Source organism: Lemur catta, chromosome 7, assembly GCF_020740605.2.
Source record: "Lemur catta isolate mLemCat1 chromosome 7, mLemCat1.pri, whole genome shotgun sequence".
Classification (NCBI taxonomy): Eukaryota; Metazoa; Chordata; class Mammalia; order Primates; family Lemuridae; genus Lemur; species Lemur catta.
In genome coordinates, this window is record NC_059134.1 from 30,486,980 (window position 1) to 30,514,103 (window position 27,124).

At 34.9% G+C, this 27,124-nt stretch overlaps 1 protein-coding gene across 3 annotated transcripts in view; it reads left to right on the top strand.

Moving 5' to 3' along the window:
• Positions 1 to 27,124, top strand: part of LOC123641738 (protein NPAT) — a 46,150-nt gene that overhangs the window by 7,120 nt on the left and 11,906 nt on the right. Inside the window, exons 2-12 of one of the 3 annotated variants that reach the window (XM_045556662.1) lie at positions 8,401 to 8,519; positions 12,502 to 12,562; positions 13,933 to 14,005; positions 16,092 to 16,132; positions 16,638 to 16,871; positions 17,816 to 17,897; positions 19,607 to 19,694; positions 20,114 to 20,205; positions 20,289 to 20,376; positions 22,532 to 22,628; positions 23,003 to 23,131. In XM_045556662.1, coding sequence (XP_045412618.1) covers positions 8,401 to 8,519; positions 12,502 to 12,562; positions 13,933 to 14,005; positions 16,092 to 16,132; positions 16,638 to 16,871; positions 17,816 to 17,897; positions 19,607 to 19,694; positions 20,114 to 20,205; positions 20,289 to 20,376; positions 22,532 to 22,628; positions 23,003 to 23,131 — 1,104 coding nt within the window. Of the gene's footprint in view, positions 1 to 8,400; positions 8,520 to 12,501; positions 12,563 to 13,932; positions 14,006 to 16,091; positions 16,133 to 16,637; positions 16,872 to 17,815; positions 17,898 to 19,606; positions 19,695 to 20,113; positions 20,206 to 20,288; positions 20,377 to 22,531; positions 22,629 to 23,002; positions 23,132 to 27,124 lie in introns of those variants that run through there. The other 2 variants (XM_045556664.1, XM_045556665.1) reach the window with 2 other exon arrangements.

A 27,124-nucleotide genomic window follows, 5' to 3' on the forward strand; every position in this document is an offset into this window, starting at 1 on the left:
TGATCATATAGTAACTCTGTTTTGCTTTTGGGAACCTGCCAAATGATTTTCCAAAGTGGTTGCAAAATTTTACATTCCTACCAGCAATATTTGAGGCTTCCAACTTCTCCATATCCTTGTCAACATTTATTACGGTCTGTCTTTTATGATTCTACTATTGGGTATGAATTGGTATCTGATTGTGGCTTTGATTTTGTTTTCTTAATGACTAAGTTAAGTGTCTTTTCATGTGCTAGTTAGCAATTTTTGCATTATCTTTGGAGAGAGGTCTACTCAAATCTTTAGTGCATTTTTTAATTAGGCTACTTGTGTCTTTATTCTCTTATGAGTTCTTTTATAATTTTGTTTCTATTTTCTCTTATCATATATGTGATTTGCAGATATTTTCTTTATTTTGCCATTTGTCTTTTCACTTTCTTGATAGTGTCCTTGGAAGCACAAAAATTTTAAATTTTGATATTCAGTTTATTTCGTCTTTGGTTGCTTGTGCTTTAGGTATCACATCTAAGAAATCATTGCCTAATTCCAGGTCATAAAACTTACATATTTTCTTTTCAGAGTTGTATAGTTTTACCTCACATTTAGGTCTTTGATCCACTTTGAGTTAATTTTTATATATGGTATGAGGTAAAGGTCCAGCTTCCTTCTTTCACGTTTGGATATGCAGTTGTTCCAGCACAGTTGTTGTAAAGACTATTCTGTCTCCCAATGAATTCTCCTGCCACCCTTTTCAAAAATCAGTTGACCATAAATGTCTGGAGGGGAACCTGTGGACTTCTGGATCCTTGAATGCATCTTTTTGACTGAATCCAAATCTTACAGAAAAAAAATCCTGTTATTAAAGCAGAGAAAGATGAAGCTTTTCTTGACTCCTCTGGTGCTTAAAATAGAGCAGTCTTGAAATCAGAAGGCCGCAGGTTCCCCACCCCTGGATAAATGTGATTGCTTCAAATATTCTTCATTTTCAAGATTGTTTTGGCTATTCTGGGTTCCTTGCATTTCCTTATGAATTTTAGGGTCAGCTTGTCAATTTCTATACAAAAGGCAATTGAGATTTTGATAGAGATTGTGTTGAATGTGTAGGTGAATTTTGAGAGTGTTGACTTTTTTTTTCTTTTTCAGAATATTACAAGGGTACAAACATTTAGGTTACATATATTGCCTTTGCACCGTCCAAGTCAGAGCTACAAGCATGCCCATCCCCCAGACAGCGCACCATATCCTTTAGGTGTGAATTTACCCATCATCCCCTCCTCATTCCTCCCACCTGCCCGACACCCAATGAGTGTTACTTCCATATGTGCACATATGTGTTGATCAATTCATACCAATTTGATGGTGAGTACATGTGGTGCTTGTTTTTCCATTCTTGTGATACTTCACATAGATGAATGGGCTTCAGCTCCATCCAGGATAATACAGGAGGCGTTAGTTCACCATTGTTTTTTGTGGGTGATTAGTACTCCATGGTGTACATATACCACATTTTATTAATCCACTCATGTATTGATGGGTACTTGGGTTGTTTCCACATCTTTGCAATTTTGAATTGTGCTGCTGTAAACATTCGAGTGCAGATGTCTTTGTTATAGAATGGCTTTTTTTCCTTTCGGTAGATGCCCAGTAGTGTGATTGCTGGATCAAATGGTAGTTCTTCGAGGTATCTCCATATTAGTTTCCATAGAGGTTGTACTACTTTGCAGTCCCACCAGCAGTGTATGAGTGTTCCTTTCTTTCTGTGTCCACACCAATATTTGTTGTTTGGGACTTTTTGATAAAAGCCATTCTCACTGGAGGTAAGTGATATCTGATTGTGGTTTTGATTTGCATTTCCCTGATGATTAGAGATGTTGAGCATTTTTTCTTATGTTTCTTGGCCATTAATCTGTCTTCTTTTGAAAAGTTTCTGTTCATGTCCTTTGCCCACTTTTTAATGGGGTTGTTTGATTTTTTTCTTGGTGATCTTCATGACTTCTATATAGATTCTAGTTATCAACCCTTTATCAGATATGTAGCATGCAAATATTTTCTCCCATTCTGTAGGTTGTCTGTTCTCCTGATAGTTTCTTTGGCTATGCAGAAGCTTTTTAGTTTGATCAGGCCCCATTTATTTATTTTTGTTGATGCTGTGATTGCTTTTGGGGTCTTCTTTTTAAATTCTTTGCCTAGGCCAATGTCTATAATAGTTTTTTCAATGTTTTCTTCTAGAATTCTTATAGTTTCATGCCTTAGGTTTAAGTCTATTATCCATCGTGAGTTGATTTTTGTGAGAAGTGAGAAGTGCAGATTCTGTTTCAGTCTACATGTGGCTATCCAATGTTCCCAGCACCATTTATTGACCAGGGATTCTTTTCCCCAGTGTATTTCTGTCTGCTTTGTCAAAGATTGGATGGCTATGTTAGTATAGTTTTATATCTGGGTTCTCAGTCCTGTTCCATTGGTCTATGTCTCTGTTCTTGTGCCAGTACCACATTGTTTTAGTTATTGTAGCCTTGTGGTATGTGGCTTGAAGTCTGGTAAATTTATGCCTCCCGATTTGTTCTTTTTGCTTAAGGTTGCTTTAGCTATATGGGGTCTTCTCTGGTTCCATACAAAGCATAGAATTAGTTTTTCTAGATGCTTCTCACTGGTCTCCAAGCCTCTCTGGGCTTAATCCCCACCAATGCCTTTCTCCTTCCAGTTCTGCTCCACAACCTTTTCCTGTGGAGTCTCCTGTAGGTTCGGGCTCCCTTCCTTCAGACCCTTATCTGATCTGTGTTTATCTATTTGTTTTTTCTCTTTCATCTAAAATGTCTCCTTACAGAGATGCCCTGGCTGGTGGTATCTTTGGTCTGCCATCTTGTCCCCTTATCTTGACTTTTTAATAATATTAAATCTTTTGATCCATAAACACGACATGTCTCTCCATTGATTTAAGTCTTTAATTTCTTTCAAGGATAATCTCTCTCTAGTTTTTAGTGTTCAAATCTTGTACTTTTATTAAACATATTCCTAAGTATTTTATTTCTTTTGATGCTATTTTAAATTGTTTTCATAATTTAATTTTTTGATTGTTCATTGTAAGTGTATAGATAGAAATGATTTTTTTTATATTCACCTTGTATTCTGCAACCTTGTTGAAGTCATTTCTTAGTATTAATAGATTTTTAGGGGGGGGGTGGATTCCTTAGGATTTTCTATATAATACTCATATCATTTGCAAGTAGAGGTCGTTTGACTTTTTTGGATGCTGACATTCCAATTTGGATACTTTTTATTTCAATTTTTTTCCTAATTGCCCTGGCTAGAACTTCCATACAGTGTTGAATAGAAGTGGCAAGAGCAGACATCCTTGTCTTGTCCCTGAACTTGTGGGGAAAACATTGAGTCTTTAAGTATTGAGTGTGATGTTTGTTATGGATTTTTCTTAGATACCTCTGGAAGGTTGAGAAAATTTCCTTCTATTTCCAGTGTTTTCATCATGAAAGGGTTTTGGATTTTGTCAAATTGTTTTTCTCCATCTATTGAGATGATAATTTAGTTTTTGTCTTTTTTTTTACTCTATTAATACAGTATGTTACAGTGATTTATTTTTGTTTTAACCAACCAACCTTACATTTCTACATAAAATCCCACATGGTCATGGTACATCATCATTTTTATATGTTGCTGAATTTGGTTTGCTAGTGTTTTGTTGAGCATTTTTATGTCCACTCTCATAAAGAATATTGGTGTGCAGTTTTCTTTTCTTGTAATGTGTTTCTGTGGTTTCAGTATCAGGGTAATAACTGGTCTCAAAGAATGAGTTGGGAAGTTTTCTCTATACTGTATTTTTAAAAAGTTTATGAAGGATTGGTATTGACTCTTCTTTCAGTGTTTTGTAGAATTCACCATTGAAGCCATTTGATCTTGCGCTTTTCTTTATAAGAAATTTATCACAAATTCAGTCTCTTGGTATAGGTCTATTCAGATTTTTTTATTTCTTATTGAGTCAGTTCTGGTAGCTTTGTGTCTTTCTAGGAATTATCCATTTGACCTAGGTTTTGTAAATTGTTGGCATACAGCTGTTCATAGCATTCTTTTACAATTCTATTTATTTCTGTAATGTTGATAGTAATGTCCACTCTTACGTTCCAGATTTTAGTAATTTGAGTCTTCTCTTTTTCGTCATCAGTCTGACTAAACATTTGTCAATTTTGTTGATTTTTTTTCAGAGTACCAACTTCTGTTATCATTAATTTTTCTCTGTTTTTACTTACTCAGTTTATTTCTGCTATAATATTTATTACTTTCTTCCTTCTGCTTTGCTCTTTTTTCAGTTTTTTAAGGGGGAAGATTAGGTTATTGATTTAAATTTTTTCAGCTTTTTTAATACAGGTGTTTACTGCTATAAATTTTCTACCATGCATTGCTTTAGGTGCATCTCATAAGTTTTGGTATGCTGTGATTTTATTTTCATTTATCTCAAAATATATGCTAATATCCCTTTTGATTTCTTCTTTGACCCTTTTATTTAGGTGGGTGTTATTTCCACATATTTGTGAATTTCCTACACTCCCTAATGTTATTTCTAATTTCATTTTGCTGTGGTCAGAGAGCTTACTCAGTATGGTTTCAATATTTTTAAATTTATTGAGACTTGTTTTATGTCCTGATACATGGTCTATCCTGGAAAATGTTCCATGGGCGCTAGAGAAAAATGTGTATTCTGCTGTTGTTGAGTGTTCTATAGATATGTGCTAGGTATAGTTGATTTACACTGTTGTTCATGTCTTCTCTTTCCTTGTTGATCTTCTGCCTAGTTCTATTACTTATTGAAAGTGAAGTATTAAATTCTCCAACTTTTTTGTTGAATTGTCTGTTTCTCCCTCCACTTGTCATTTTTTTGCTTCATGCTTTTTGGGTTCTGTTGTTAGGTGCATATATGTTTGTAATTGTTATCTTTTTGATGAGTTGGCCCTTTTATTATTACCTTTGCCTCTGGTAACAATATTTGTCTTAGTGTCTACTTTCTCGGATACAAGTTGAGCATCCCTAATTCAAAAATCCAAAATCCAAAATGCTGTAAAATCTGAAACTTTTGACCGCTGATATGATGCTTAGATTAGGGATGTTCAACTATTAAGTATAATACAAATATTCTAAAGTCCAGGAAAAATAGGAGTGGTGTCTCACTCCTGTAATCCTACCTCTCTAGGAGGCTGAGGCAGGAGGATTGTTTGAGCTCAGGAGTTCAAGACCAGCCTGAGCAAGAGCAAGACCCTGTCTCTACTAAAAATAGAAAGAAATTAGCTGGACAACTGAAAAATATATAGAAAAAACTAGCTGGGCATGGTGGCACATGCCTGTAGTCCCAGCTACTTGGGAAGCTAAGGCAGAAGGATTGCTTGAGCCCAGGAGATTGAGGTTGCTGTGAGCTAGGCTGACACCACAGCACTCTAGCCCGGACAACAGAGCGACACTCTGTCTCAAAAAAAATCAACCAAAATCTGAAACATGTCTGGTCCCAAGCATTTTGAATAAGGGATACTCAACCTATATTTAACATCTTTAGGACTCATTTGATTACCAACTGGAGGGGTGTATCTTTTCCATTATTTACTTTCAACCTGTTTGTGTCTTTGAATCTAAAGTGTTCCTTATTCTTAACGTATAGTTGGATCATGATTTTTCCTCTTCTCTCAATCTCTGCTTTTTTACTGGAATGTTTAATCCATTGAAATTTAATGGAATTACTGATAAGGGATGAATTATATCTACATTTAGCTATTTTCTGTCTTAGTTATTCTCTTTATTACTGCTTGTTTTGTATTAAATAAGTATTTTCAGTTATTTTAATTCAATTTGTTGTTTCTCTCATATTAATAGTTTTTATTTTTCTGTTATTTTCTTAGTGATTGTCCTGTGGATTACAATTAACTTCTTAAGTTAAAACATTCTTATTTAGGCTGGGTGTGGTGTCTCATGCCTCTAATCCTGGCACTTTAGGAGGCTAAGGCAGAAGGATCACTCAAACCCAGGAGTTTAAGGTTATAGTGAACTATGACTGCACCATTGTACCCCACCTTGTTTCTAAAAATTAAAAACCAATCTTATTTAGATTAATACCAATTTAATTTTAATAGTATATAAAAACTTTGACCCTATATAGCTTCTCTTCCCCATCCTTTTTAAGATTAAGGTCATATAAATTACATCTTCCTACATTATATGCCCATTAAGCCAGATTTATAATTATTTTTGCATGCAGTTGTATTTCTAAGCAAAGAGAAAAAGTTACATGCCAAAAAAACATTTATACTATTTTATATTTACCTATGTAATTGTGTAGTTATTTTCCAGTATGCTTTCATTTTAGCCTGAAGGGCTCCTCCTTTAGTATTTCTTACAGGGCAAATCTGCTAGCAACAAATTCTCTCTGTTTTGCTTATCTGAGAATATGTTAATTTCTTCATTTTTGCTGGAGAGTCTTCTAGATACAGAATTTTTGGTTGACCTTTTTTTTTTAATATCAGGTCTTTGAATATCATCTCATTGTCTCTGGCCTCTGTGGTTTCTGATGAGAAAATCGGCTGTTAATTTTAGATGAGTCGTTTCTCTTGCTGCTTTCAAGATTTTCTATTTGTCTTTGTCTTTTCACAGCTTGATTATGATGTGTCTAGGTATGGATCTCTGAGTTTATCCTACATGGAAATTGTTGAGCTTCTTGGATGTGTAAATTAATATTTTTCCTCAAATTTAGGAAGTTTTTGGACATGATATCTTCAAATATTCTTTCTGCTTCTTTCTGTCACTTCTCTCGTGAGATTTCCATTATGCTTATGTTGGTACACTTGATGGTGTCCTACCAGTCTCTGAAACTGATCATTTTTCAACATTCTTTTTTGTTTGTTTGTTTCTGTTCCTCTGAACGGATTCTTCTTTCTTTTATCTCCTAAAATCTGCTATTGAGCCTCCTCTAGTGAATTTTGCATTTCAGTTATACTTCTGAAGTGCAGAATTCCCATTTGATTCTTTCTTATAATATCTACAGTCATGTGACACATATTGACAGTTTTGGTCAATGACAGATCACATATATTTAATACACTGGTGGTGCCATAAGATTATATTTTTACTATACCTTTTCTATGTTTAGATATGTTTAGATACACAGATATTTACCATCATGTCACAATTGCCTGTAGTATTCAGTACAGTAACATAGGTTTGTAGTCTAGGACCTAAGTATGTAGTAGGTTATACCATTTAGGTTTATATAACTGCACTCTGTAAGGTTTGCACAACCACAAAATTGCCTAACAATGCATTTCTCAGAATGTTTCCTGGTCAAATGGTGCATGGCTGTATTTCCTTATTGGTGTTTTCTATTTAGTGAGACATTGTTCCTGTAACTAAGCATGGTTTCCTTTAGTTTTCTGAACGTATTTAACAACAGCTCATGTAAGTCTTAAGTTCAATGTCTAGATTTCCTTGACATGTTTTTTTCCTTGACTGTTTTTGTTTGTTTATTTGTTTTTTATTATATATGAGCCATACTTTCTTGTTTCTCTGCATGTCTCATACTTTTTTGTAGAAAATTGAATGTTTTGAATAATGTAATGTGACAACAACTCTTATAATCAGATTCTCCTTCCCCTATGTTTGTTGTTGTTTTAGCTGTTGCTGTTTGTTTGATGAGTTTGCTGAACTAATTCTATAAAGTCTATATTCTTTGAAGAGTTTATATTATATGATTGGACATTGATTTCCTTAAAGCTGAGAGCAAATAACTCTCCCATTGTTGGCCAAGGGGGTTTATGTATGCTTTGGGGCATGGTTTAATTCAGCCAAGCATTTGACAACTCTGCCTTAGTCACCACTTGTTAAGGTTATGGTTCTTGTTGGAGTTAGTAATGCTTTGATTCCCAAAGGGCATAAATTAAGAATCAAAGTAGTTCCTTTCTGATCTTTCATGCAGAGTAGGTCTTCTGTTCATTTTTTTTGTTAATCATTAGGCAAATAAGTAAAGTATACAAATAAAAAGCAACATTATTAGGATGTAGTTTTTTGATAATCCAGTAAGTGAATTTATACCATCTATTGACCTAGTCAATATGGAAGTTATGAAGTAGAGGAACATACTTATCATTCTTCTTTTGGTTTTCCTGTAAACACTACTGTGAAATAATTGTACTTTGTCAAATACCTTATTTTCCTAGTTTACCTGGAATTATTTCCTGTGAAGGGAACACCTATTCTATGAATTACACTTTGTATTGCAGCATAACTTGGTGTTTCTGGGCAAGTCTGCAGAATACTAGAATGTTCTGTCTGAAGCTCCATTTGTGATATTGGTACTTGCTGTGGCATTTTCAGTAGAAGTTTTACCAAAAGTGTAGTATTTATTTTAAGTACCTAAACTTTTATTTTTTCATTTAGGTTACTTACAACAAGAAAACCTCACTTCTACCTGCCAGACTTTTATTTTGGAAAGTTCAGACTTAAAGGAATATGCAGAACACTGTACAGATGAAGGTTTTATTCCAGCCTGCTTACTGGTGAGTTATTGGTTCCTTAAGGGAAAGAGTTCACCATCAACCAACACAAGAGACTCAAAACACTGTCTTAAAATTAGCTCATCAGCAAAAAAATTGAAATTGACAGAAATTTGATGGTTTGTATTCATGCATGACTGATAAGACCCAAAGAAGGCCAGCTGTTCTTTTTACACATTTATGCCAAAGCTATTAAGTGAATTACAATCTTGCCTCTGAGAATGAGTTTCAAAATGACACCCTCATTTATGATCAGCATCACTGCTGTTGTCTCAGAGCTCTTTTTTTTCTGTTTTTAACTTCTTGACCTATATGTGGCTGCATTTTGGTATCTGTTGTCACCTTTTATAAATATCACTAGGCCAACAGATCATTATTTGGTATATAATGGATACATTCCAGAACTACATTATTCTGCATTCTGTTTGTCATTTTATTGATGTTTTAAACATGGCTCCTTAAAGACATTTCAACTATCACAGATAACATTATTGTGTAGGAAACCTAAAAGAATCTACAAAACTAAAATTTAGCAAGGTCATAGGATATAAAACATACACAAATCCATTGTTATTTCTGTGTACCTACAATGAACAATTGGAATTTGAAGGTTTTTTTTTTTTAATAGCAACAAACAAAATGCTTAGGTAATCTAACAAAATATGTGTGGAATCCGTATGCTCAAAATTATATGAAAGAAATCTAAGGCCTTAATATAATAAAAGGAAGATGATACTGTATGCATGGATTGAGAGACTCAATAATGTTAAGGTGTCACTTCTCCCTAATTTGATTCATAGATTTTTCACAATCAAAATTCCCACAATCATTTTTATAGGTAACGACAAGCTGAATTCTAAATTTTATGCAGAAAAGGAACTAAAATAGCCTAAACCATTCTGAAAAAGAACAAGTTGGAGGACTCATATTACCTGATTTCAAGACTTATTAAAAAGCTACAGTAATCAAGATTAAGGGTCATTGGTGATAGGTTGGGCACACAGATTGGTGGGATAGAATACAAGAAAAGTCCAGACAAAGACCCACACAAGTGATTTTTGACAAAGGTGAAACGACAATTCAATGAAGAAAAGATAGTCTTATCAACAAATAGTACTGGAACAATTAGACATCCATATGCAGAAAAAGAACCTCTGCACTTACCTCATACCCAATGCAAAAATTAACCAAAATGGGTCATAGACCAGAATGTAAAATGTAGGACTTTGAGACTTCTAGATGAAAACATGGGAAAATTTGTATGACCTTGAGTTTGGAAATATGTATATGACACCAAAAGCATGGACTATAAAAGAAAAAATTAGGCAAATTCAACTTTATGAAAATTAAAAATGTCTGCTCTACAAGAGGCACATTAAAAGAATGATAAGCCACAGGCAGGGTAAAAAATATTTGCAGCTTCTTTATCTCATAAAGGACTTACACCCAGAATAAACAAAGAACTCTTAAAATTCAACCAAAAAAATTAAAATAAAAAAAATGGATAGATCTGAAGACAGCTTTGCCAAAGAAAATATAGAGATGGCAATAAGCATATGAAAAGACCCTCCACATCATTAGTCATTAGGAAATTGCAAATTAATACCCCAATGACATATAATACCTACCTGTTAGAATGGCTAAAAACAAAACAGTTTAAAAACTGACAAGTCTTTAGGCCAGGTGCCATGGCTCACGCCTGTAGTGCTAGCACTCTCTGAGGCTGAGGCAGGAGGATCACTTGAGCTCAGGACTTCAAGACCAGCCTGAGCAAGAGTGAGACCCCATCTCTACTAATAAAAAAAGAAAAAAAGGAAGAAGAAGAAGAAAAACTGACAAGTCTTTGTTGGCAAGGATGCAGAGCAGCAGGAACTCTTACTCATTGCTAATGAGAATGTAAAATCTACAGCTGTTTCCAAAAACAGTTGGCAGTTGCTTATAAAATTAAGCATATATTCCCCACATAGCCCAGCACTAATATTAGTAATATAATATTACTAATAAGTCAATTGAAAAACTTATACTCACACAAAAAGCTGCACACTAATGTTTGCTCATAGTGGTCAAAAACAGAAAACAACCAAGATGTCTTTAAGCAAGTGAATAAATAAATTAGTATAGTCATACAAAGCAATACTACTCAGCAATAGAAAGCAGCATTCTATTGATTCACACAAGAACATGGATGAATATTAAATAAAACCTGATTTATTCTAAATTAATAATTCTGAACAAACAATAAATTGTTGCTGTTGGGAGCTAGGTTTCTCACTGTGAGAAAGAAGATACAAATAAGCATAATAATGAAACCTGTGGTGTTGGATTATAATCTGAAATATTATGAATTTTTGGTTATTTTAATGTGTTTGCAGATACATATAAAAATGTAGATTTTTTTTTTTTAGCATGTGGATTTGTATGTGTGTGTATAACTGTCTGCTGAGAAGGCCCAGAAGCAGGGATACTCAAGTAGCTACAACACACCTAGCACCCGGATCTTGGTTTGTAAATATCATTTCTTCAAGGCTCCAGGGCTGCTTGGAGAAAATATATGATGAGTTGAAAACATCGTGTAGCGAATGAAGTTCTAAAAAAAAGAACGGGGGTATAAAAGAAAAGGATGTAGGAGCCTACATGAAAGAGTTCTTAATGGCTAAAGCGGGAACAATTTAAACAGCAAAATGAATAATATTATTGTATTATAAACCTAAGAATAAAATAAATATATATATTATATATGTATTAATATATAGAAAAAATAAATAAGACCAGATGTGGTGGCTGGTACCTATAATCCCACCACTTTTGGAGGCTGAGATGGGAGGGTTGCTTGAGACCAGGAGTTATGAGACCAGCCTGGACAATATAGCAAGACCCCCATTTCTACACAAAAATTTAAAAATTAACCATGTGTGGTGGTTCGTACCTGTAGTCCTAGCTACTCAGGAGGCAGAGAAGGGAGGGCCAGGCAGTGGCTCATGCCTGTAATCCTAGTACTCTGGAAGGCCAAGGTGGGACGATGGCTTGAGGTCAGGAGTTCAAGACCAGCCTGAGCAAGAGCCAGACCCTGTCTCTACTAAAAATAGAAAAAAACTTAGCTGGGTGTGGTGGCACGGACCTGTAGTCCCAGCTACTCGAGAGGCTGAGACAGGAGGATCCCTTGAGCCCAGGAGTCTGAGGTTGCAGTGAGCTATTATGATACCACTGCACTCTAGCCAAGGTGACAGCCAGACTGTCTCAGAAAAGAACAAATTAGAAATCATCTGTGAAAGTTCAGCAGGGGGAATGGGAACTAATCACCTAGTGTGTCTACATATTGTATCCTCTTGTAATCTTCACAACAAAAGATTCTATGAATTAAGAATTAATATATCCATTTCGTAAATATGAAGTGAGTCTTATAATTTATGTGATCTGTGACACATGTATTAAGTGTTGGATTTGAAACCACAACTGTCTGTTCCAGAATCCTTGTTCTTTCCTATTATATGACCTCAAACTTGACACCTGCCTTTGTGTCATAGTGGGAATGGTGGGGCGTGGTGGGCAAGCGAAGGGTGGGTTGATGAGTGATAAAAGTGAGAACATGAACAAACTGATCCTTGGGAAGGATATCTCTGATTCGAATTTTTTACTTTGGTCTTTGGCAGGTTCACATGACTTTCAGGATAGCCAAGGCAGATTAAGACTAGGTCCTTTTTGTCTTTAAATAGTTTTATGACTGGATCCCTGCCTCTGTGCTTAAAACTACTTTTCAGCTCAAGGAATGTCTTATCTAAAAAAATAAGTAGTCATAATGTCCTAGTCAAACTGGAAAGATTCTTCACCCTTAGAAGCTTTGAGGCAACCCCTAACTTGAGTGACTATTTTCATTTTTGATGACTTGCTTCTTTACCCTTTACTTCTGAATGGTAGCATGTTTCCTCGTGGGAAATTATTGATAGTATATTACGATTTTGGTAATGCTTGATCTTTTTCCTTTTAGTCCTTATTTGGAAAAAACTTGACAACAATTTTGAATGAATATGTAGCTATGAAAACAAAAGGTAAGAATTCAGGTTCAGAGATATTTTTTTTTTCTGATAGTTTTATATAGCATTTATCTACTTGTTTTAATTAGAAATAACTTTTAAAGGATATTAACACATTGATTGCCACACTAGAAAAAAATTTTTTCTCTGAGGCCTCCGTGTTTTATTAAAACAAAATGATCCTTTCTAATTTGTTATTTTTTATTTTCTATGCGTGAGTGATATGCAACACAATCTACATTTTTAGAACTAAATTGTCAATATTAATTGTAACACTAAGAACATCAACAAGAAAGATTTTCACAAACCAACTGCAGTGTTTTTCTTCACGAGGTCCCAGGCTCAAAACTAGCCTGAGTTAAATACAACTCACGTGGCAGTCAGTTTGTTAATATCTTTTAAAAGCCTTGAGAAAATTGTCCAATTGTGAGATAAATTTTACTGGGAAACGTCTAATTTGTTTGTGTTTATATTGAGTGATACATTAATTGCAAAAATCTTAATGTTAGCAAATATAACCAATAATCTCTTAAAAATATGTAAAATATCACTCTTAACTCTGAGTTATCTACACTGATAAACAGCCATTGCTATGTGTTATAAACTTTTAAACTGACATTTTAACTTCTATGTAGTCTAAGTCTGAATACAGTGGCTAGTCATAAAATCCTGGCTTATAGTTACCAGAATATAAAATAATACATAAATTAATTATGTTTTAGAGGGGAAAGTTCTGATGATTTTATTCTCTAATATTGATTTTTTACATAGCTTAAAACATTAACAAAATAATTAGCATACAATGATAACATAAAAGAAAAGCTTAACATTTTTTAAATGTCTGTGTACAAACATTGTGCTAGGTACTTTTATATGTTTTACCTTATTTGGTCTTTAGAATAGCCCAGTGAGAGGTATTGATTGTTTAGACCCATTTTTAAATATGAGGAAATTGAGGATTAAATTTCCCCACTCAGAAGGAGTTAGCATAATCTTTATGATAATTATTTATTATAAAGCAAATTATTTTAATTCACTTTCAACCATCACGTAATATCAAATAGAACAAAGATCCAAAAAATAGTTTGTCCTTTTTTTAATACAAAGAAGGTATAAAATTATTGGCCTAAAAACAGCTTCAGAGGTTTTACAGATGTCCATTTTCACTCATGATGTGTCTGATACCCAATGGCTTGAGAGAAAAAAAGCAGCCTCATTATAGATTTGCAGGCCATTTGGTAAAAAAGCTTTATTTCTCAGTTCCCAACATAACGTCACCAATTGAGAGACAAATTTTTTCTGTAATTTTCTATGTCTTTGTTGAAAATGAATGATGAATTTTCTTCAACTGTGTTTATTAAGAAACTTTTCCTCTTATGATTTAGAAACATCAAATGATGTCCCAGTAATAATGTCATCTCTGTGGAAGAAGTTGGACCATACACTTTCTCAAATCAGGTAATAAACTTATTAGAATGTACATAATGACTTTCGAATGGAAACATACTTTGGGTTTAAATCTTCTTAAGATGTTTACAGTGTACTTCTGTATAATAATACTCACCTACTTTTGAAATTATTCTAGAGGTTATTGGTATTTCTTTGTCTTTAATTGGAATAATTTGAGATAAATAGCATACTTTTAATAAAATGTTTACAAATGAGGAAATTGAGATGTGTAGAAGTTTAATGACTTTCCCAAGTTTCCATAGGAATTTAGAGGCAGATATAGGGCTAAAATACAAGTCTCCTAATCCCAGGCCAGTGTAAGTTCCCTTGGGCAACTGGTTTTTCATTACATATTCAGAGAATTTGTATGTTGAACCCATGTCTCATTGGTTCTTCTCTTGTAAAGCAACAAGCTTGAAGAATAATGCTACTTCTAGAATCTTCTGGTGTCAATTTTATAAAATCTCTTATGTGACTATAGAGTCTGTTATGAAAACCATAGTCTATTACCCTTTCTCCCAGAGCTAGAAGTGAATACCCCACCTAACTTCAGCAGGGGTTTCGTTTTTTTCTTCTACTTAAACTGCTGAAATGGCTCCAAATGCATTATACCTAATTCTGGACCACATCTTTTTTTTTTTTTTTTTTTTAAGAGACAGAGTCTCACTCTGTTGCCTAGGCTGGAGTGCAGGGGTGCCATCATAGCTCACTGCAACCTCGAACTCTTGGAATTAAGCAATACTCCACCCTCAGCCTCCTGAGTATGTGGAGCTACAGGTGTGCACCACCATGCCCAGCTAATTTTTTTTTTTTTTAAAGATGGAGTCTCACTATGTTGCCCAAGCTTGTCTTAAACTCCTAGTGTCAAGCAGTCCTCCTCCCTCAACCTCCCAAAGTGCTGGGATTACAGGCATGAGCCACCACACCCAGTCTTGGACCACATCTTATCTGATGGTTTTATCTTTATATTTTCCTTTGCTAACTCTTCTCTTTTTTGCCCTTACAAATAATCATCAAAGACATTCACAATTTAGTAAATACTTATAAATATTGTGTAAGATATTTTATTGGCAAGGTATTCGATAAAAAAATGGATTCTTAGCCAAGTTTTCTCCAAGGTTGGTTTGTGTGTTATTAACAGTGCTTCATTCAGTTCAGTAAGTTTTGTGGCTCTTGTTGGTGGAAACTTATCTGACACCTTTTCTAGGATAATGGCACAGTGTCTGTGACTACCGAATAGGGTGGGAGGGTGAATCCATAGTAAAAGAATTAACTTGAACTGTGAGTTCTCCTGTATGTTTCCTTTGCCTCTTTAGAGGTTGGATAAAATAACTTCACAGTCATAAAGTTGATAAAAGTAGCATGTCCTTTGACGTCAACTTTGAGACTCTAAAGTATTTATGTGTGCAGTCATCTGAAATCAGAATCTCTGTGGGAATGCATCTCTATAATTATAAAAGATAATTGAAAATTTTATACCTTGTATATAGCTTACTTAAATATAGAGTTTCCAAAGTCAAGTCAAATTGTATTTTTAATGTAATGTCAAGGCATTCTAATGCATATTGCATTGGATAGAAACTTCATAATTAAAATTACATGTGGGCCAGACATAGTGGCTCACACCTGTAATCCCAACACTTTGAGAGGCTGAACTGGATCACTTGAGCCCTGGAGTTCAAAACCAGCCTGGGAAACATAGCAATACCCCATCTTGACAAAAAATTAAAAAATTAACCAGGCATGGTGGCACACACCGGTAGTCCCAGCTACTCAGGAGGCTGAAGTGGGAGGATCATTTGAGCCCTGGAGTTGGAGGTTGCAGTGAGCTATGATGGTGCTACTGCACCCCAGCCTGGAAGACAGAGCAAAACCCTGTCTCCAAAAAAAAAAAGTTATGTATGTGTATTTACATACCACTGTTTTTCTCATAAAACAAATCAGAGTTACGTACCCAAAAAATGTCTTTTTTCATCTAAGAGAGATCTTTTGCCTTTTAAATCATAACTTACTTCAGATCTGGCTATAACTAAATCATAGTGTATATCAGCAATAAAAATTTCTTAATGGATAACTACTTTGTTTTATTTGTTAGGAGCATGCAAAGTTCCCCAAGGTTTGCTGCCAATCAGAGAGGTTGGTATTCAGCTTTAAACTATAAACAAGGTTCAGAAGTACTTCAAACTTAAACTATCTGATATTTTATTTGACAATATACATATAATATGTATGCCAGTTATAATTTTGTTTGAACTACTGTTTTTCTAAGTACAGTTATATTAGGAAATAATATTTTCATTTTTCATAAAAATACATATTTTAAGTACTCCCTACATTTCTCATCAGCTCCCATGTGGTAGCATCTTTTAATTATTATTCCATAAGTTTAAGTTTCTTAATTTTGGGGGGGTGTTATCCATATGAATTATTGCAGAAGAAATGTACTCTTGGATTTATAAAGCTTGAGTATATTCATGTTTCTTTTTTATGAAATCCTCACATATATTTAGTTGCTATTTTTAAGGGCCATTTTTTAATCTGTAGGATATAAGATGTTATATAGTATGCATTATATTGACTTCTTAAAATTCCTGAACTACTCTGACATTGAATTAATTTTTTAAATGGTCATATATTTCAGCCCGAACAAGAAGTGGAATTGCAGAAATCAAACGGCAGAGAAGGCTTGCATCTCAAGCAGCTCCAGCAGCTCCTGTCAGTTCAGAGTTGATGAACTTACCTTGTCTTTCAGGACAATTTACCACTTCTCCTTTGACAGGTACACAAGCTATTCGACCAAGTGGCCAAATTTCAAATCCATTGAGGTCATATTTTGTAGTGGTCAACCATTCACAGTCACAAGATACTGTAACCAGTAAGTTTAAATTTTCTTCTCTTAAACTTTGTTGTTAATCAAATTGTATGAATCAGATGATATACTAATGTTTGTATACTCATAGTACAAAATTATGGCCAAAAAAGAGATGAGAGAGACTCGTAGTAGAACAGACTTTAAGTAGATTTGCCATAAAATAAGTATATTAATTCTAAGTCATTTTAATCTAGGATTCTTCCTGTTTCTACTCTAACTGAAGTCCAACCTTGAACTCTTCTAATTCTCAATTTTTGGCATTAATAGAACAAACCCTGTTGTATTTGATTTTAAATGGAATATACATTGTATTTTACCACCTCCTTACCTTTGCTCATATCAGTCTCTCCTCATGGAATGAGGAGGAGAGACTCCTGCCTTTCCCTATCAGTTCCATCTCTACATGTTAGAAATCTTATGTACTCCTGGTTGAATCTTAGAGCTAGGAATAAACATAGAGATCATGTGGTACATCTTGTTTGGTGTATACTTTAAACTATTAAAAACACATGATCATACGAGACAAGAAGCTAGTTAATAACAGAATTGGAATTAAAATCCAGAGGTTAGCTCTCTCAGTTCCCGCGCCAGACTTCTTTCTCATCTGTGCAGCTAAAATTTATTGCTGTTTATTAAGATCTCCCTTATTTGTCCATCTTTTCTCTAAATCCTTTTCTACACCCAGAACATTTAGTACTTCTTTCACTTTTTCCATTCTCCCATGTTGTTTTTGGTAAGACTATACTATACTTTGTATTTTACTGTAAAACCTTAAGGCATAGGGACTAATTGTATTAATCTTAATACCGTCTACCATGCCTTGCACATAGTAAGCAAATGTTAACCAAATTTAATATAAAATAATAATCATCATATAATGTTATCCCATTACAAGTTTAGAAAACTTCAGTGTCCTTGGCTTATTGTTTTGTTTTCTTGAAATACAGCTGGAGAGGCTTTAAATGTCATTCCTGGTCCTCAGGAAAAGAAAACTCAAGCCAGTTTAATGTCTCCTGGTAGACGCAAAAGGTAAAAACTTTTTAAAAGGGATGTTACCAATATCTTTTTTTTTTTTTAATGATTACACCAGCATACTTACATTGTGAATAAAGTAGCAAGACTGGATTAAATTCTAATCTACTATTAGAACCATTCCAAAATACGTTATCTTTTCCCACATTGTAACCTCCCTAAAATTGGGTTGCATTTTTCAATTAATGGCATACCACTGTTTCATGGGAAATATGATTTTTTATAGTGATATATAAAATTATACATCTTATAATTGATGTTATCTCAGATTTTTTTGAAATAAATATTTTTAAAATGAATATAAATAATACCATTGTGTTTTATGCTCCACAAATGCACATTTAAAGTCCTAAATCAGTTGATAGAATCTTTTCAGCTACAGCAGGTACAGTGGCTCAAGTGTGTAATCCCAGACTCAGGATTGCTTAAGCCCAAGAGTTTGAGGCTGCAATGACTATGAGTGCACCACTGCACTCCAGCCTGGGTGACAGAGCAAGACCCCATCTCTAAAAAAAGTAATTAAAAAATTAAAAAGTTATAAAAGAATTTTTTCATGTATAGTCTTTGAGAAAAATTTTTTCTGTCATACTTAACCTGTATGTCTTTGAAGGGTATTTCAGAAAAGAGAGATAATAGATTCCAAATGTTTTTTCTGGTTTCTCAGCTGCCAAGCTGTGGGTATTTTAAGCAGAGTTTTTAATGTTGGTTGTCTTCCATTCAAGGAAGACTTCAGCCTCCTTTATTACAACCTTTCTTGCTTACCTACATAAAATGGTAAAATAACAGTATCAATATCTAACATTTACAGAAGGCCAGGTGCAGTGGCTCATGCCTATAATCCTAGCAGTGTGGGAGGATTGCTTAAGGGCAGGAGTTTAAGAGCCTGGACAACATAGTGGGACCCCTGTCTATACCAAAAAATTTTAAAAATAGCCAGGCATGGTGGCACATGCCTATAGTCCCAGCTACTAGGGAGGCTGAAACAGGAGGATGCTTGAGCCCAGGAATTTGAGGCTGCAGTGAACTGTGATCTCACCACTGCACTCCAGCCTGGGCAATAGAGTGAGGTTGTCTCTCTAAAAATAAATAAATGAATGAATGAATGCATTTGTTTACAGGAACTTTGACTTTTTTAATGAAGTTTTTATATGTACTTCATTTCATTCCATTCTTTCATAAATCCAATAATATAGTTGATCTTGTCCCATGATAAAATGGGTGAGAATGTCACAGCTTACCTTGCTTTAGACCAAATAGCTAATAAGTGATAAAACTTCCTCAAATTCATTTTTTCTGAATCCAGGCCTCTCACCTAGTAATGCTTTTTCTACTTTACTGCCCTTTGTTGCTGCCACAAATACAGTTGACCCGTGGACAACACAGGTTTGAACTGCATGGGTCCATTTATACTTGAATTTTTTTTAGGAAAACATGGATTAAAAATAAAGTATTCACAGGATGTGAAACCTACATATATTGCCCGCGGGCCAACTTTTCATATACACGGGTTCCCTAGGGCAAATCGTGGGTCTGGAGTATTTGCAGATTTTAGTATTCGCAGGGGACCTAGAACCAATCCCCTTTGGATATGGTGGGACAACTGTAGCTGTTCTACCATGATCTTAAAAGTTACGTTTGCATATGTAGTTATCTTTCAATCTGTTAGACATAGTAGTTAAAAGACAAGCTTTTTAAATATGTTTCAGTGAATCTCAAAGGAAAAGTACCACTTTGTCTGTCCCTCATTCAACAATACGGAATTTCCAGGATCCAAACGCATTTGCAGTAGAGAAAGTAAGTGACTTCCCAAACGTTGCAGCTTTAAATATTCCTGAATTTAAAAATACTGATACATACACAAATGTGTGTATATATGCCCCAAATAAGAAACAGCGGTAAGTTTAGAAAACTGTAAATATGTTGTTGTTGGATTATTTAACATAATAGGGCATTTTACTGTCAGATTATTAAAAACCTTATAAGCTAAAGAGCATGAAACTATTCTGTAAGCAGTGAAGAAAAAGATGGTGAAAGATCTGTGAAAACACTTGTAAAGTGTTATGTTCAGGTATTAATATGGAGGGAGCCACCACAACTTCTGAGTTTCTACTTAGGTTTATTAAAGCTGTCTAGCTCTTATTGATAGGTTCTTTTCAAGTAAATAACATAATATTCTTTCCTATCTTTTTGCTAATACTGACTTTGTTTTCCAGCAAATGGTTATTGAAAATGCACGTGAAAAAATACTAAGCAACAAATCTCTTCAAGAAAAGCTAGCAGAAAACATTAATAAATTTTTGACTAGGTAAGCTATATATGTTTAAAATGCCTAATTGTTTTTTGCCTAATTTCATAACTATACTAAAGATTTTCCTTTCTTTATTACAGTGATAACAATATTGCTCAAGTACCTAAACAAACAGATAACAACCCTACTGAGCCAGAGACTTCAATTGATGAACTTCTGGGACTTCCGGTATGAGTGCATGTGTGTGTCAGTGTGGTACATATACTCATATTTAAAACTGATGGTATTTTCATTTCATTTCAAAACGATTACCAACAGATTAGATGTATAAAATAATAAGATACAGCTTTTCTTCATTACTCAAATGTAATCTATTCCTGAAAACATGTTGGATGGTGACTTTTCAAATAATCAGAGTCTATATTGCATTACTTAAATGGTAAAAATAATAGGACATTCCTAACCCATATAATAACTCTAACCAACTTTGCCAGGTATGAGTAAATACTCTATTACACCCATGCAGCAATCAGTTGTGAATTTCTAAGTATTTAATACTTAAATATTCATTAGTGGATATATTTGTGTGTAATACATAACAATACTATATATACAGTGTTTATATAAATTGCACTTCTTATACAGTGCTATAAACTATAATAATTTAAAGAAATAATGAAATAATATGTTAAAGATATATAATGAATCCAAGTAATATTTAACAAAATAAAATTTGCAAGACACTTTTAAAAAGAAAAGGTACTAACTGAATATTTGTCTGTGTAAGGCTTACTGCTAAGAGAAGAAAGCTAGGGGTTATAATCAGTTTTGCTATTCAGTGGTGATAAATACAAAAGAGAGTGAGCTGGTAAATGAGAAATTTAACAGTATGTTTTAAGATTTGTTCATGTGCAAAATATGCTTTGTGAAGAGAAGCTGAGATGTGATTGCAGCACATCCTTTTACCTGGACCTTGGACAATGTAAACATTTTTATTGGCACACCCATGTGAATTCATTATAGCAGTTTTTCTTTCACGTGAGTTCTGGGTTAAACCAACTGACTTTTTTTTTCTACGTGTCAATTCTGCCAGTACTTCTTTAAAAAGCCTTTCCTGTCTTAACATTCAACAAATACATACTCTCTCTTACAAATTTTTAGTCTCCAACTCCTTATGTTTTCTCCACAAACATGTCAGGTGAATACCATAATTAGGGCACTCTGTTAGATACTGTGATGGATTATAAGAAAGCAAAGATAGAAGAACCTGCTGTTTGGGTTGTTCATAATGTTGTATATTTGTGAAAACTTAAAAATTCATATTTAAGTAACAGTTTTTAAAACAGTATAGGGAAGTTTTTAAATGCATAAACACACAAGGACAAAGAACAAAAGAGGACAAAACAGAAAAACCATTTTTGAAAGCTAAAATGGAAAAGTGGTACCTGACTTACCACACCCAGGGTTCTAAGCCAGTAAAGGCAATAGTCAGAAAAAAGCAAATTTACAACACAGAAGTCACAAAAGTCTCAAAAAGTAGCACCAGTACCTCTTAAAGTAAATCTAAAGAAGAGGCTACAAACAGGGTGACAATGTGCAGAATTTAGGAAATAATTAAACTCCATTTGTACTCCCCATTCCCTGCTTCCCTGGAAACACTGTTGCCAGTCATAAACTCTCCCAGCAAGAAATCTGACTAGCTCAAAAGAAAAGAACTAAAAATACAGATAGTTCTGCAAAATTTTCTACAGCTTAGCTTATAGTTGACAAGCTCATCCCACCCCCACCATTGGCACAGAGTTCACAGGTACCTTTTGGCCTGCTACTTTTATAATTATTTTCCTTTTTTCTTTTTAAATAGATTTAGGGGGTACAAGTTGAATTCTGTCATCATGCTACTTTTTAATCTGAACAGATAAGCAAAGATTGTCCAACATTTGAAGAAAGCATTTAATATGAAGAAACCAAAGTAGATAGATAAAAGGGATAAAATAGATTTATTCTGAAGGACCTATAAAGGATTCTATAATAAACTAATGTGAAGAAAGCCGATTAAAGAACATTATATTATAGTATGATTTTATTTCTGTTTATATGCATATATATAGTCCATATATTCATTTTATTTTAATGTTCAGGATTATATTTGCCAAAGTACTCTAGAAATTGGAATTAGGGAACATTCACCTTCTATTTTCTAGTCTTGTTTTAAATAAGCATATTATAATCAGAAGACATTTTCTTGAAGGGGAATGCTTGTATGTAAAAAGTCAAAAATATCAAATGTCTAATTTTCGTGGCATGAAACCATTTAAGTTCAGTTAGGATTGTGCCTTCACCTTACTCTTTTTTCTTTTTCTTTTCTTTTTTTTTTTTTTTCCAGAGTGAAATCCACATGTCTGAAGAAGCTATACAGGATATATTGGAACAGACAGAATCAGACCCAGCATTTCAGGCGCTCTTTGATCTCTTTGACTATGGTAAGTAGACCATTTCTTTCAAGGGCGTTAGAAGAAAAAAGTTTCCCCAATTTTTTTGGTAACTTAACCAGAGTGGAACAGCATTCTCCAGAGGCATCTGGAAAAGTTCCTATTTTGATTAATACCAAACAGTATATGGATATGTAAAAGGGGTTTTGTTGTTGTTGTTTTGTTTTTTACTATAAAAACTTCAGCTATGAAAATGGAGAGAAGGCTAGTTTTTTTGTCTTTTTAAAGCAACATTTTATAAACATCCAGAAAACCATAAATAAAACCACAAGTTTAACATGTGTTTGACCACTCCTAAGCTGTATTAATGGATGCTTATTTTTTATTTCGGTTATTTAATTATTTCCCTGTTCCCTATTTAACAGGTAAAACAAAGAATAATAAAAATATGTCACAAAGCATTTCCAGTCAGCCTATGGAAACCAATCCCAGTATAGTCTTAGCAGATGAAACTAATCTAGCAGTTAAAGGTTCTTTTGAAACAGAAGAATCTGGTAAGAATTTGATTTTGTTAATATCATCAATTCAAATCTTAATGTTAGTTTCAAAATTCAAAGGCAGAACATATTGTTTAATTTGAAAGTTATTCAAATCACCACATAGGTCATTTTTGTATTTTTAGTTTTCTCTCCATTAATAAAAATTATAAGGCTTTGGTACTTTAACTAAAAGGTGAATTTTTGGTATTCTTTCCTTTCTAATGCAGTAGATTCTTGACATGCACAATTTAGTATTAATAGTGTTGACTAGTTGGTCAAAAGTCTATAACATTTAAGTTAATTTTATTAAAGTACAGATTCAAATCTCTAATCTGTAATGTTCATTTGTAAGTGTCATTCAGCCTGGTATGTGAGTTTAGCTGACTGCTCAGCATCTATATTTCTTTTTTTTTTTTTTTTGAGACAGAGTCTCACTCTGTTGCCCCGGCTAAAGTGAGTACCATGGCGTCAGCCTAGCTCACAGCAACCTCAAACTCCTGGGCTTAAGCTGATCCTACTGCCTCAGCCTCCCAAGTAGCTGGGACTACAGGCATGCGCCACCATGCCCGGCTAATTTTTTCTATATATATTTTTAGTTGGCCAGACAATTTCTTTCTATTTTTAATAGAGACGGGGTCTCACTCTTGCTCAGCCTGGTCTCGAACTCCTGACCTCGAGCGATCCACCCGCCTCGGCCTCCCAGAGTGCTAGGATTACAGGCGTGAGCCACTGCGCCCAGCCTATATTTCATTTATGTAGGGGAAATTATATACCATGGTGGCAGTCTTGGATTTTAGGATTTATGAGGTTTAAGGCATATTCCTGCTATGTCAACTAAGTCAGTTTTTACAGTTCTGCCTCTCATAGAGTACCATATGGCACATAATTAGCCTATAATACCTACTAACTGAATGAGAGAAAGCAGTGAATAAATCCATCTTAGATTTTTTAAATGTATGCCAAATGTTTTAAAAATTTAGTCTTATTGTAAAACATAATATACATGCAGCTGGGCATGGTGGCTCACACCTGTAGTCTTACCACTTTAGGAGGCCGAGGCAGGAGGATTGCTTGAGGTCAGGAGTAAGAGGTTGCAGTGAGCTGTGATGACACCACTCACTGCACTCTAGCCCAAGCAACAGAGTGAGACTCTGTCTCCAAGAAGAAAAAACAAACAAACAAAAAAACCCACACATGCACAGAAGCACACAATTAAAATGTATACAGCTGACTGAATTATCACATCCAGTCAGTCAATCAAGCAATTACCTAAGTAACCGTCTCCCAAGTCAAAAAAAAAAAAGAAAAATAGAGCACTACAAGCACCACAAAAACTCTTCAGGCTGGGCACATAGTGGCTCACACCGGTACTCCTGGTACTTTGGGAGGCCGAAATGGAAGGCCAGGTGTTCAAGACCAGCCTGGGCAAAATAGCAAGACCCCCCTCTCTACAAAAGAAATAAAATTAGCTGGACTTGGTGTTGCACACCTTTAGTCCAGCTACTCAGGAGGCTAAAGCAGGAGGATTTCTTGAGCCCATGGGTTCGAGACTGCAGTGAGCTATGATCACACCACTGGAATCTAGCCTGGGCAACAAAGTGAGGCCTTATCTCTTAAAAGAAAAATGAAAAACAAACAAAACCCCTTTTCATACTCCTTCCCAGTCATTACTCCCTCCATCCATATTCCTCAAAGATAACTATTATCAGCCGGGCATGGTGGCTCCCACCTATAATCCTAAGCACTCTGTGAGGCCAAGACGGGAGAATTGCTTGAAGTCAGGAGTTCAAGACCAGCCTGAGCAAGAGCAAGAGCAAGGCCCCATCTCTACTAAAAACAGAAAAATTAGCTGGGCGTGGTAGTGCATGGTTGTAGTACCAGCTAGTCGGGAGGCTGAGGCAGGAGGATTGCTTGAGCCCAGGAGTTGGAGGTTGCAGTGAACTACAATGATGCCACTACACTCTACCTGGGGTGAGCGAGCAAGACACTGTCTCAAAAAAACAAAAAAGATCACTATTATTCTGGCTTCTCACACTTCTTACCAAACTTAATGCCTTTTCAGTACTGCCTCCATCTATTCTGTCTATAACAAGCTATGCCAAAATAATCTTTTCTGTTCACCTGCTTTTAAATGTTTTCGCCCCCTCCACCCTCTAAAAAAACCTGTTGGCTTCCTATTTTCATATCTTGTCTTCCAAAAACTAGTTTTGGAGAATCTCGGACTACATTTTTTTTTTTAAGTCCTCTGCCAATATCCAAGCCCAGTCCTCCATTTCTTAGGCTGAATTATAGTGGGTTGTGTCTTTCTCACTACACGTCATGTCTAGAAGATTGCATTTCACTTAAGATCCATGCTATACAAAATGAAACTTGAGACTGGGTGCAGTGACTCATGCCTACAATCCTAGCACTTGAGAGGCAAAGACAGGAAGATTCCTTGAGGTCAGGAGTTCAAGACCAGCCCGAGGAAGAGCAAGACCTTGTCTCTACTAAATATGGAAACATTAGCTGGACATCATGGCTCTCGCCTATAGTCCCAGCTAGTTGGGAGGCTGAGGCAGGAGGATCCCTGGAGCCCAAGAGTTTGAGGTTGCAGTGATCTGTGATGCCACCACTGCATTCTAGCCCAAGCAACAGAGTAAGACTGTGTCTAAAAAAGAAAAAAACAGAAAAAAGAAACTTGAAATCCTATTTTCTCAGAAAGTCTTCACACTTCATTAAGAAAGTATGTTTTCTGAATTTATGTGGCCTAGACATAATTTTCACTATTCTCCGCACAGTAAGCATTTAAATGTGCTCCATACATCACTCTTATTTTACCATTGTCACAGTAACAGAATTACAGTGGTCTCCCCTTATCAGGGGACATGACCCCAGTGGTGCCTGAAACTATGGTGATACTTAACCCTGTACAGTATTTACATAAAAGTTAAATGAATGTGGTCTGTCTCTCTCAAAATATCTTACTGTATTTTATTCACCTGTTTTCAGACTGCAGTTGACTGCAGGTAACTGAAACCACGGAAAGCAAAACCACAGATAAGAGGAACTGCTCTATATGATATTTGACATATGTTTTTCTGGGTTTTTTCCGTATATTTTTCATTCTGGTTCAAGTTAATGTTTTCTGTCCTAAATTGTGAATGCTGTAAGACACAGTGTATCAATGCTATGTTGTTTTCTGAAATACCCTTTCCTTTTACTCCATATGTCATAGTTCCCTCATTTTTCAAAATCTTATTTAATACCTCCTTTATAATACTTTCTCATGTCCCAAAGAAAAAAAAACGTTCCCATTCCTATGCTATTACAGTTTTTACCATGCTTTATTATGACTTTCTGTTCTGTATCTGATTCCTTGACTGGACTGATCTCTTCAAGATCAGAGACTGGATCATTCATCTTTGTATCCTAGTACCAAGCATGTGGTTGGTCTTCGGTAAATTTGTGAATGTTAAACAGTACACAGAACAAATGTCAATCATGCAAAATGTACTTAGCCCCATTTCACCATTAAGAATATATCCGATAAATTGGTGGGGTGCAGTGGCTCACACCTATAATCCTAGCACATTGGGAGGCCAAGGAGGGAGGATTGCTTGAGGCCAGGAGTTATAGACCAGCCTGAGGAAGATCAAGACCCCATCTCTACAAAAAAATAGAAAAATTATCTGGGCATGATGGCGTGCACCTATAGTCCCAGCTACTAGGAAGGCTGAGGCAGGAGAATCAGTTGAGCCCAGGAGCTTGAGGTTATGAGCTATGATGATTGATGCCACTGTACTCTACCTCAGTGACAGAGCAAGACTCTGTCTCCAAGGAAAAAAATAATTTTATTTATATATATTATATGTATAAATCAGGTAAATTAAGGTCAAAAGAAATGGGAGAAGTTGAAAAGGCAGTGTTTTGAAACAAACTGCTTTAGAACCAGTTTTTTTTTTTTTTACCTACTGTATGGGTAAATATTAGGTATTTTTAACCTCTTTACTTGTTCCTTCATTGTGT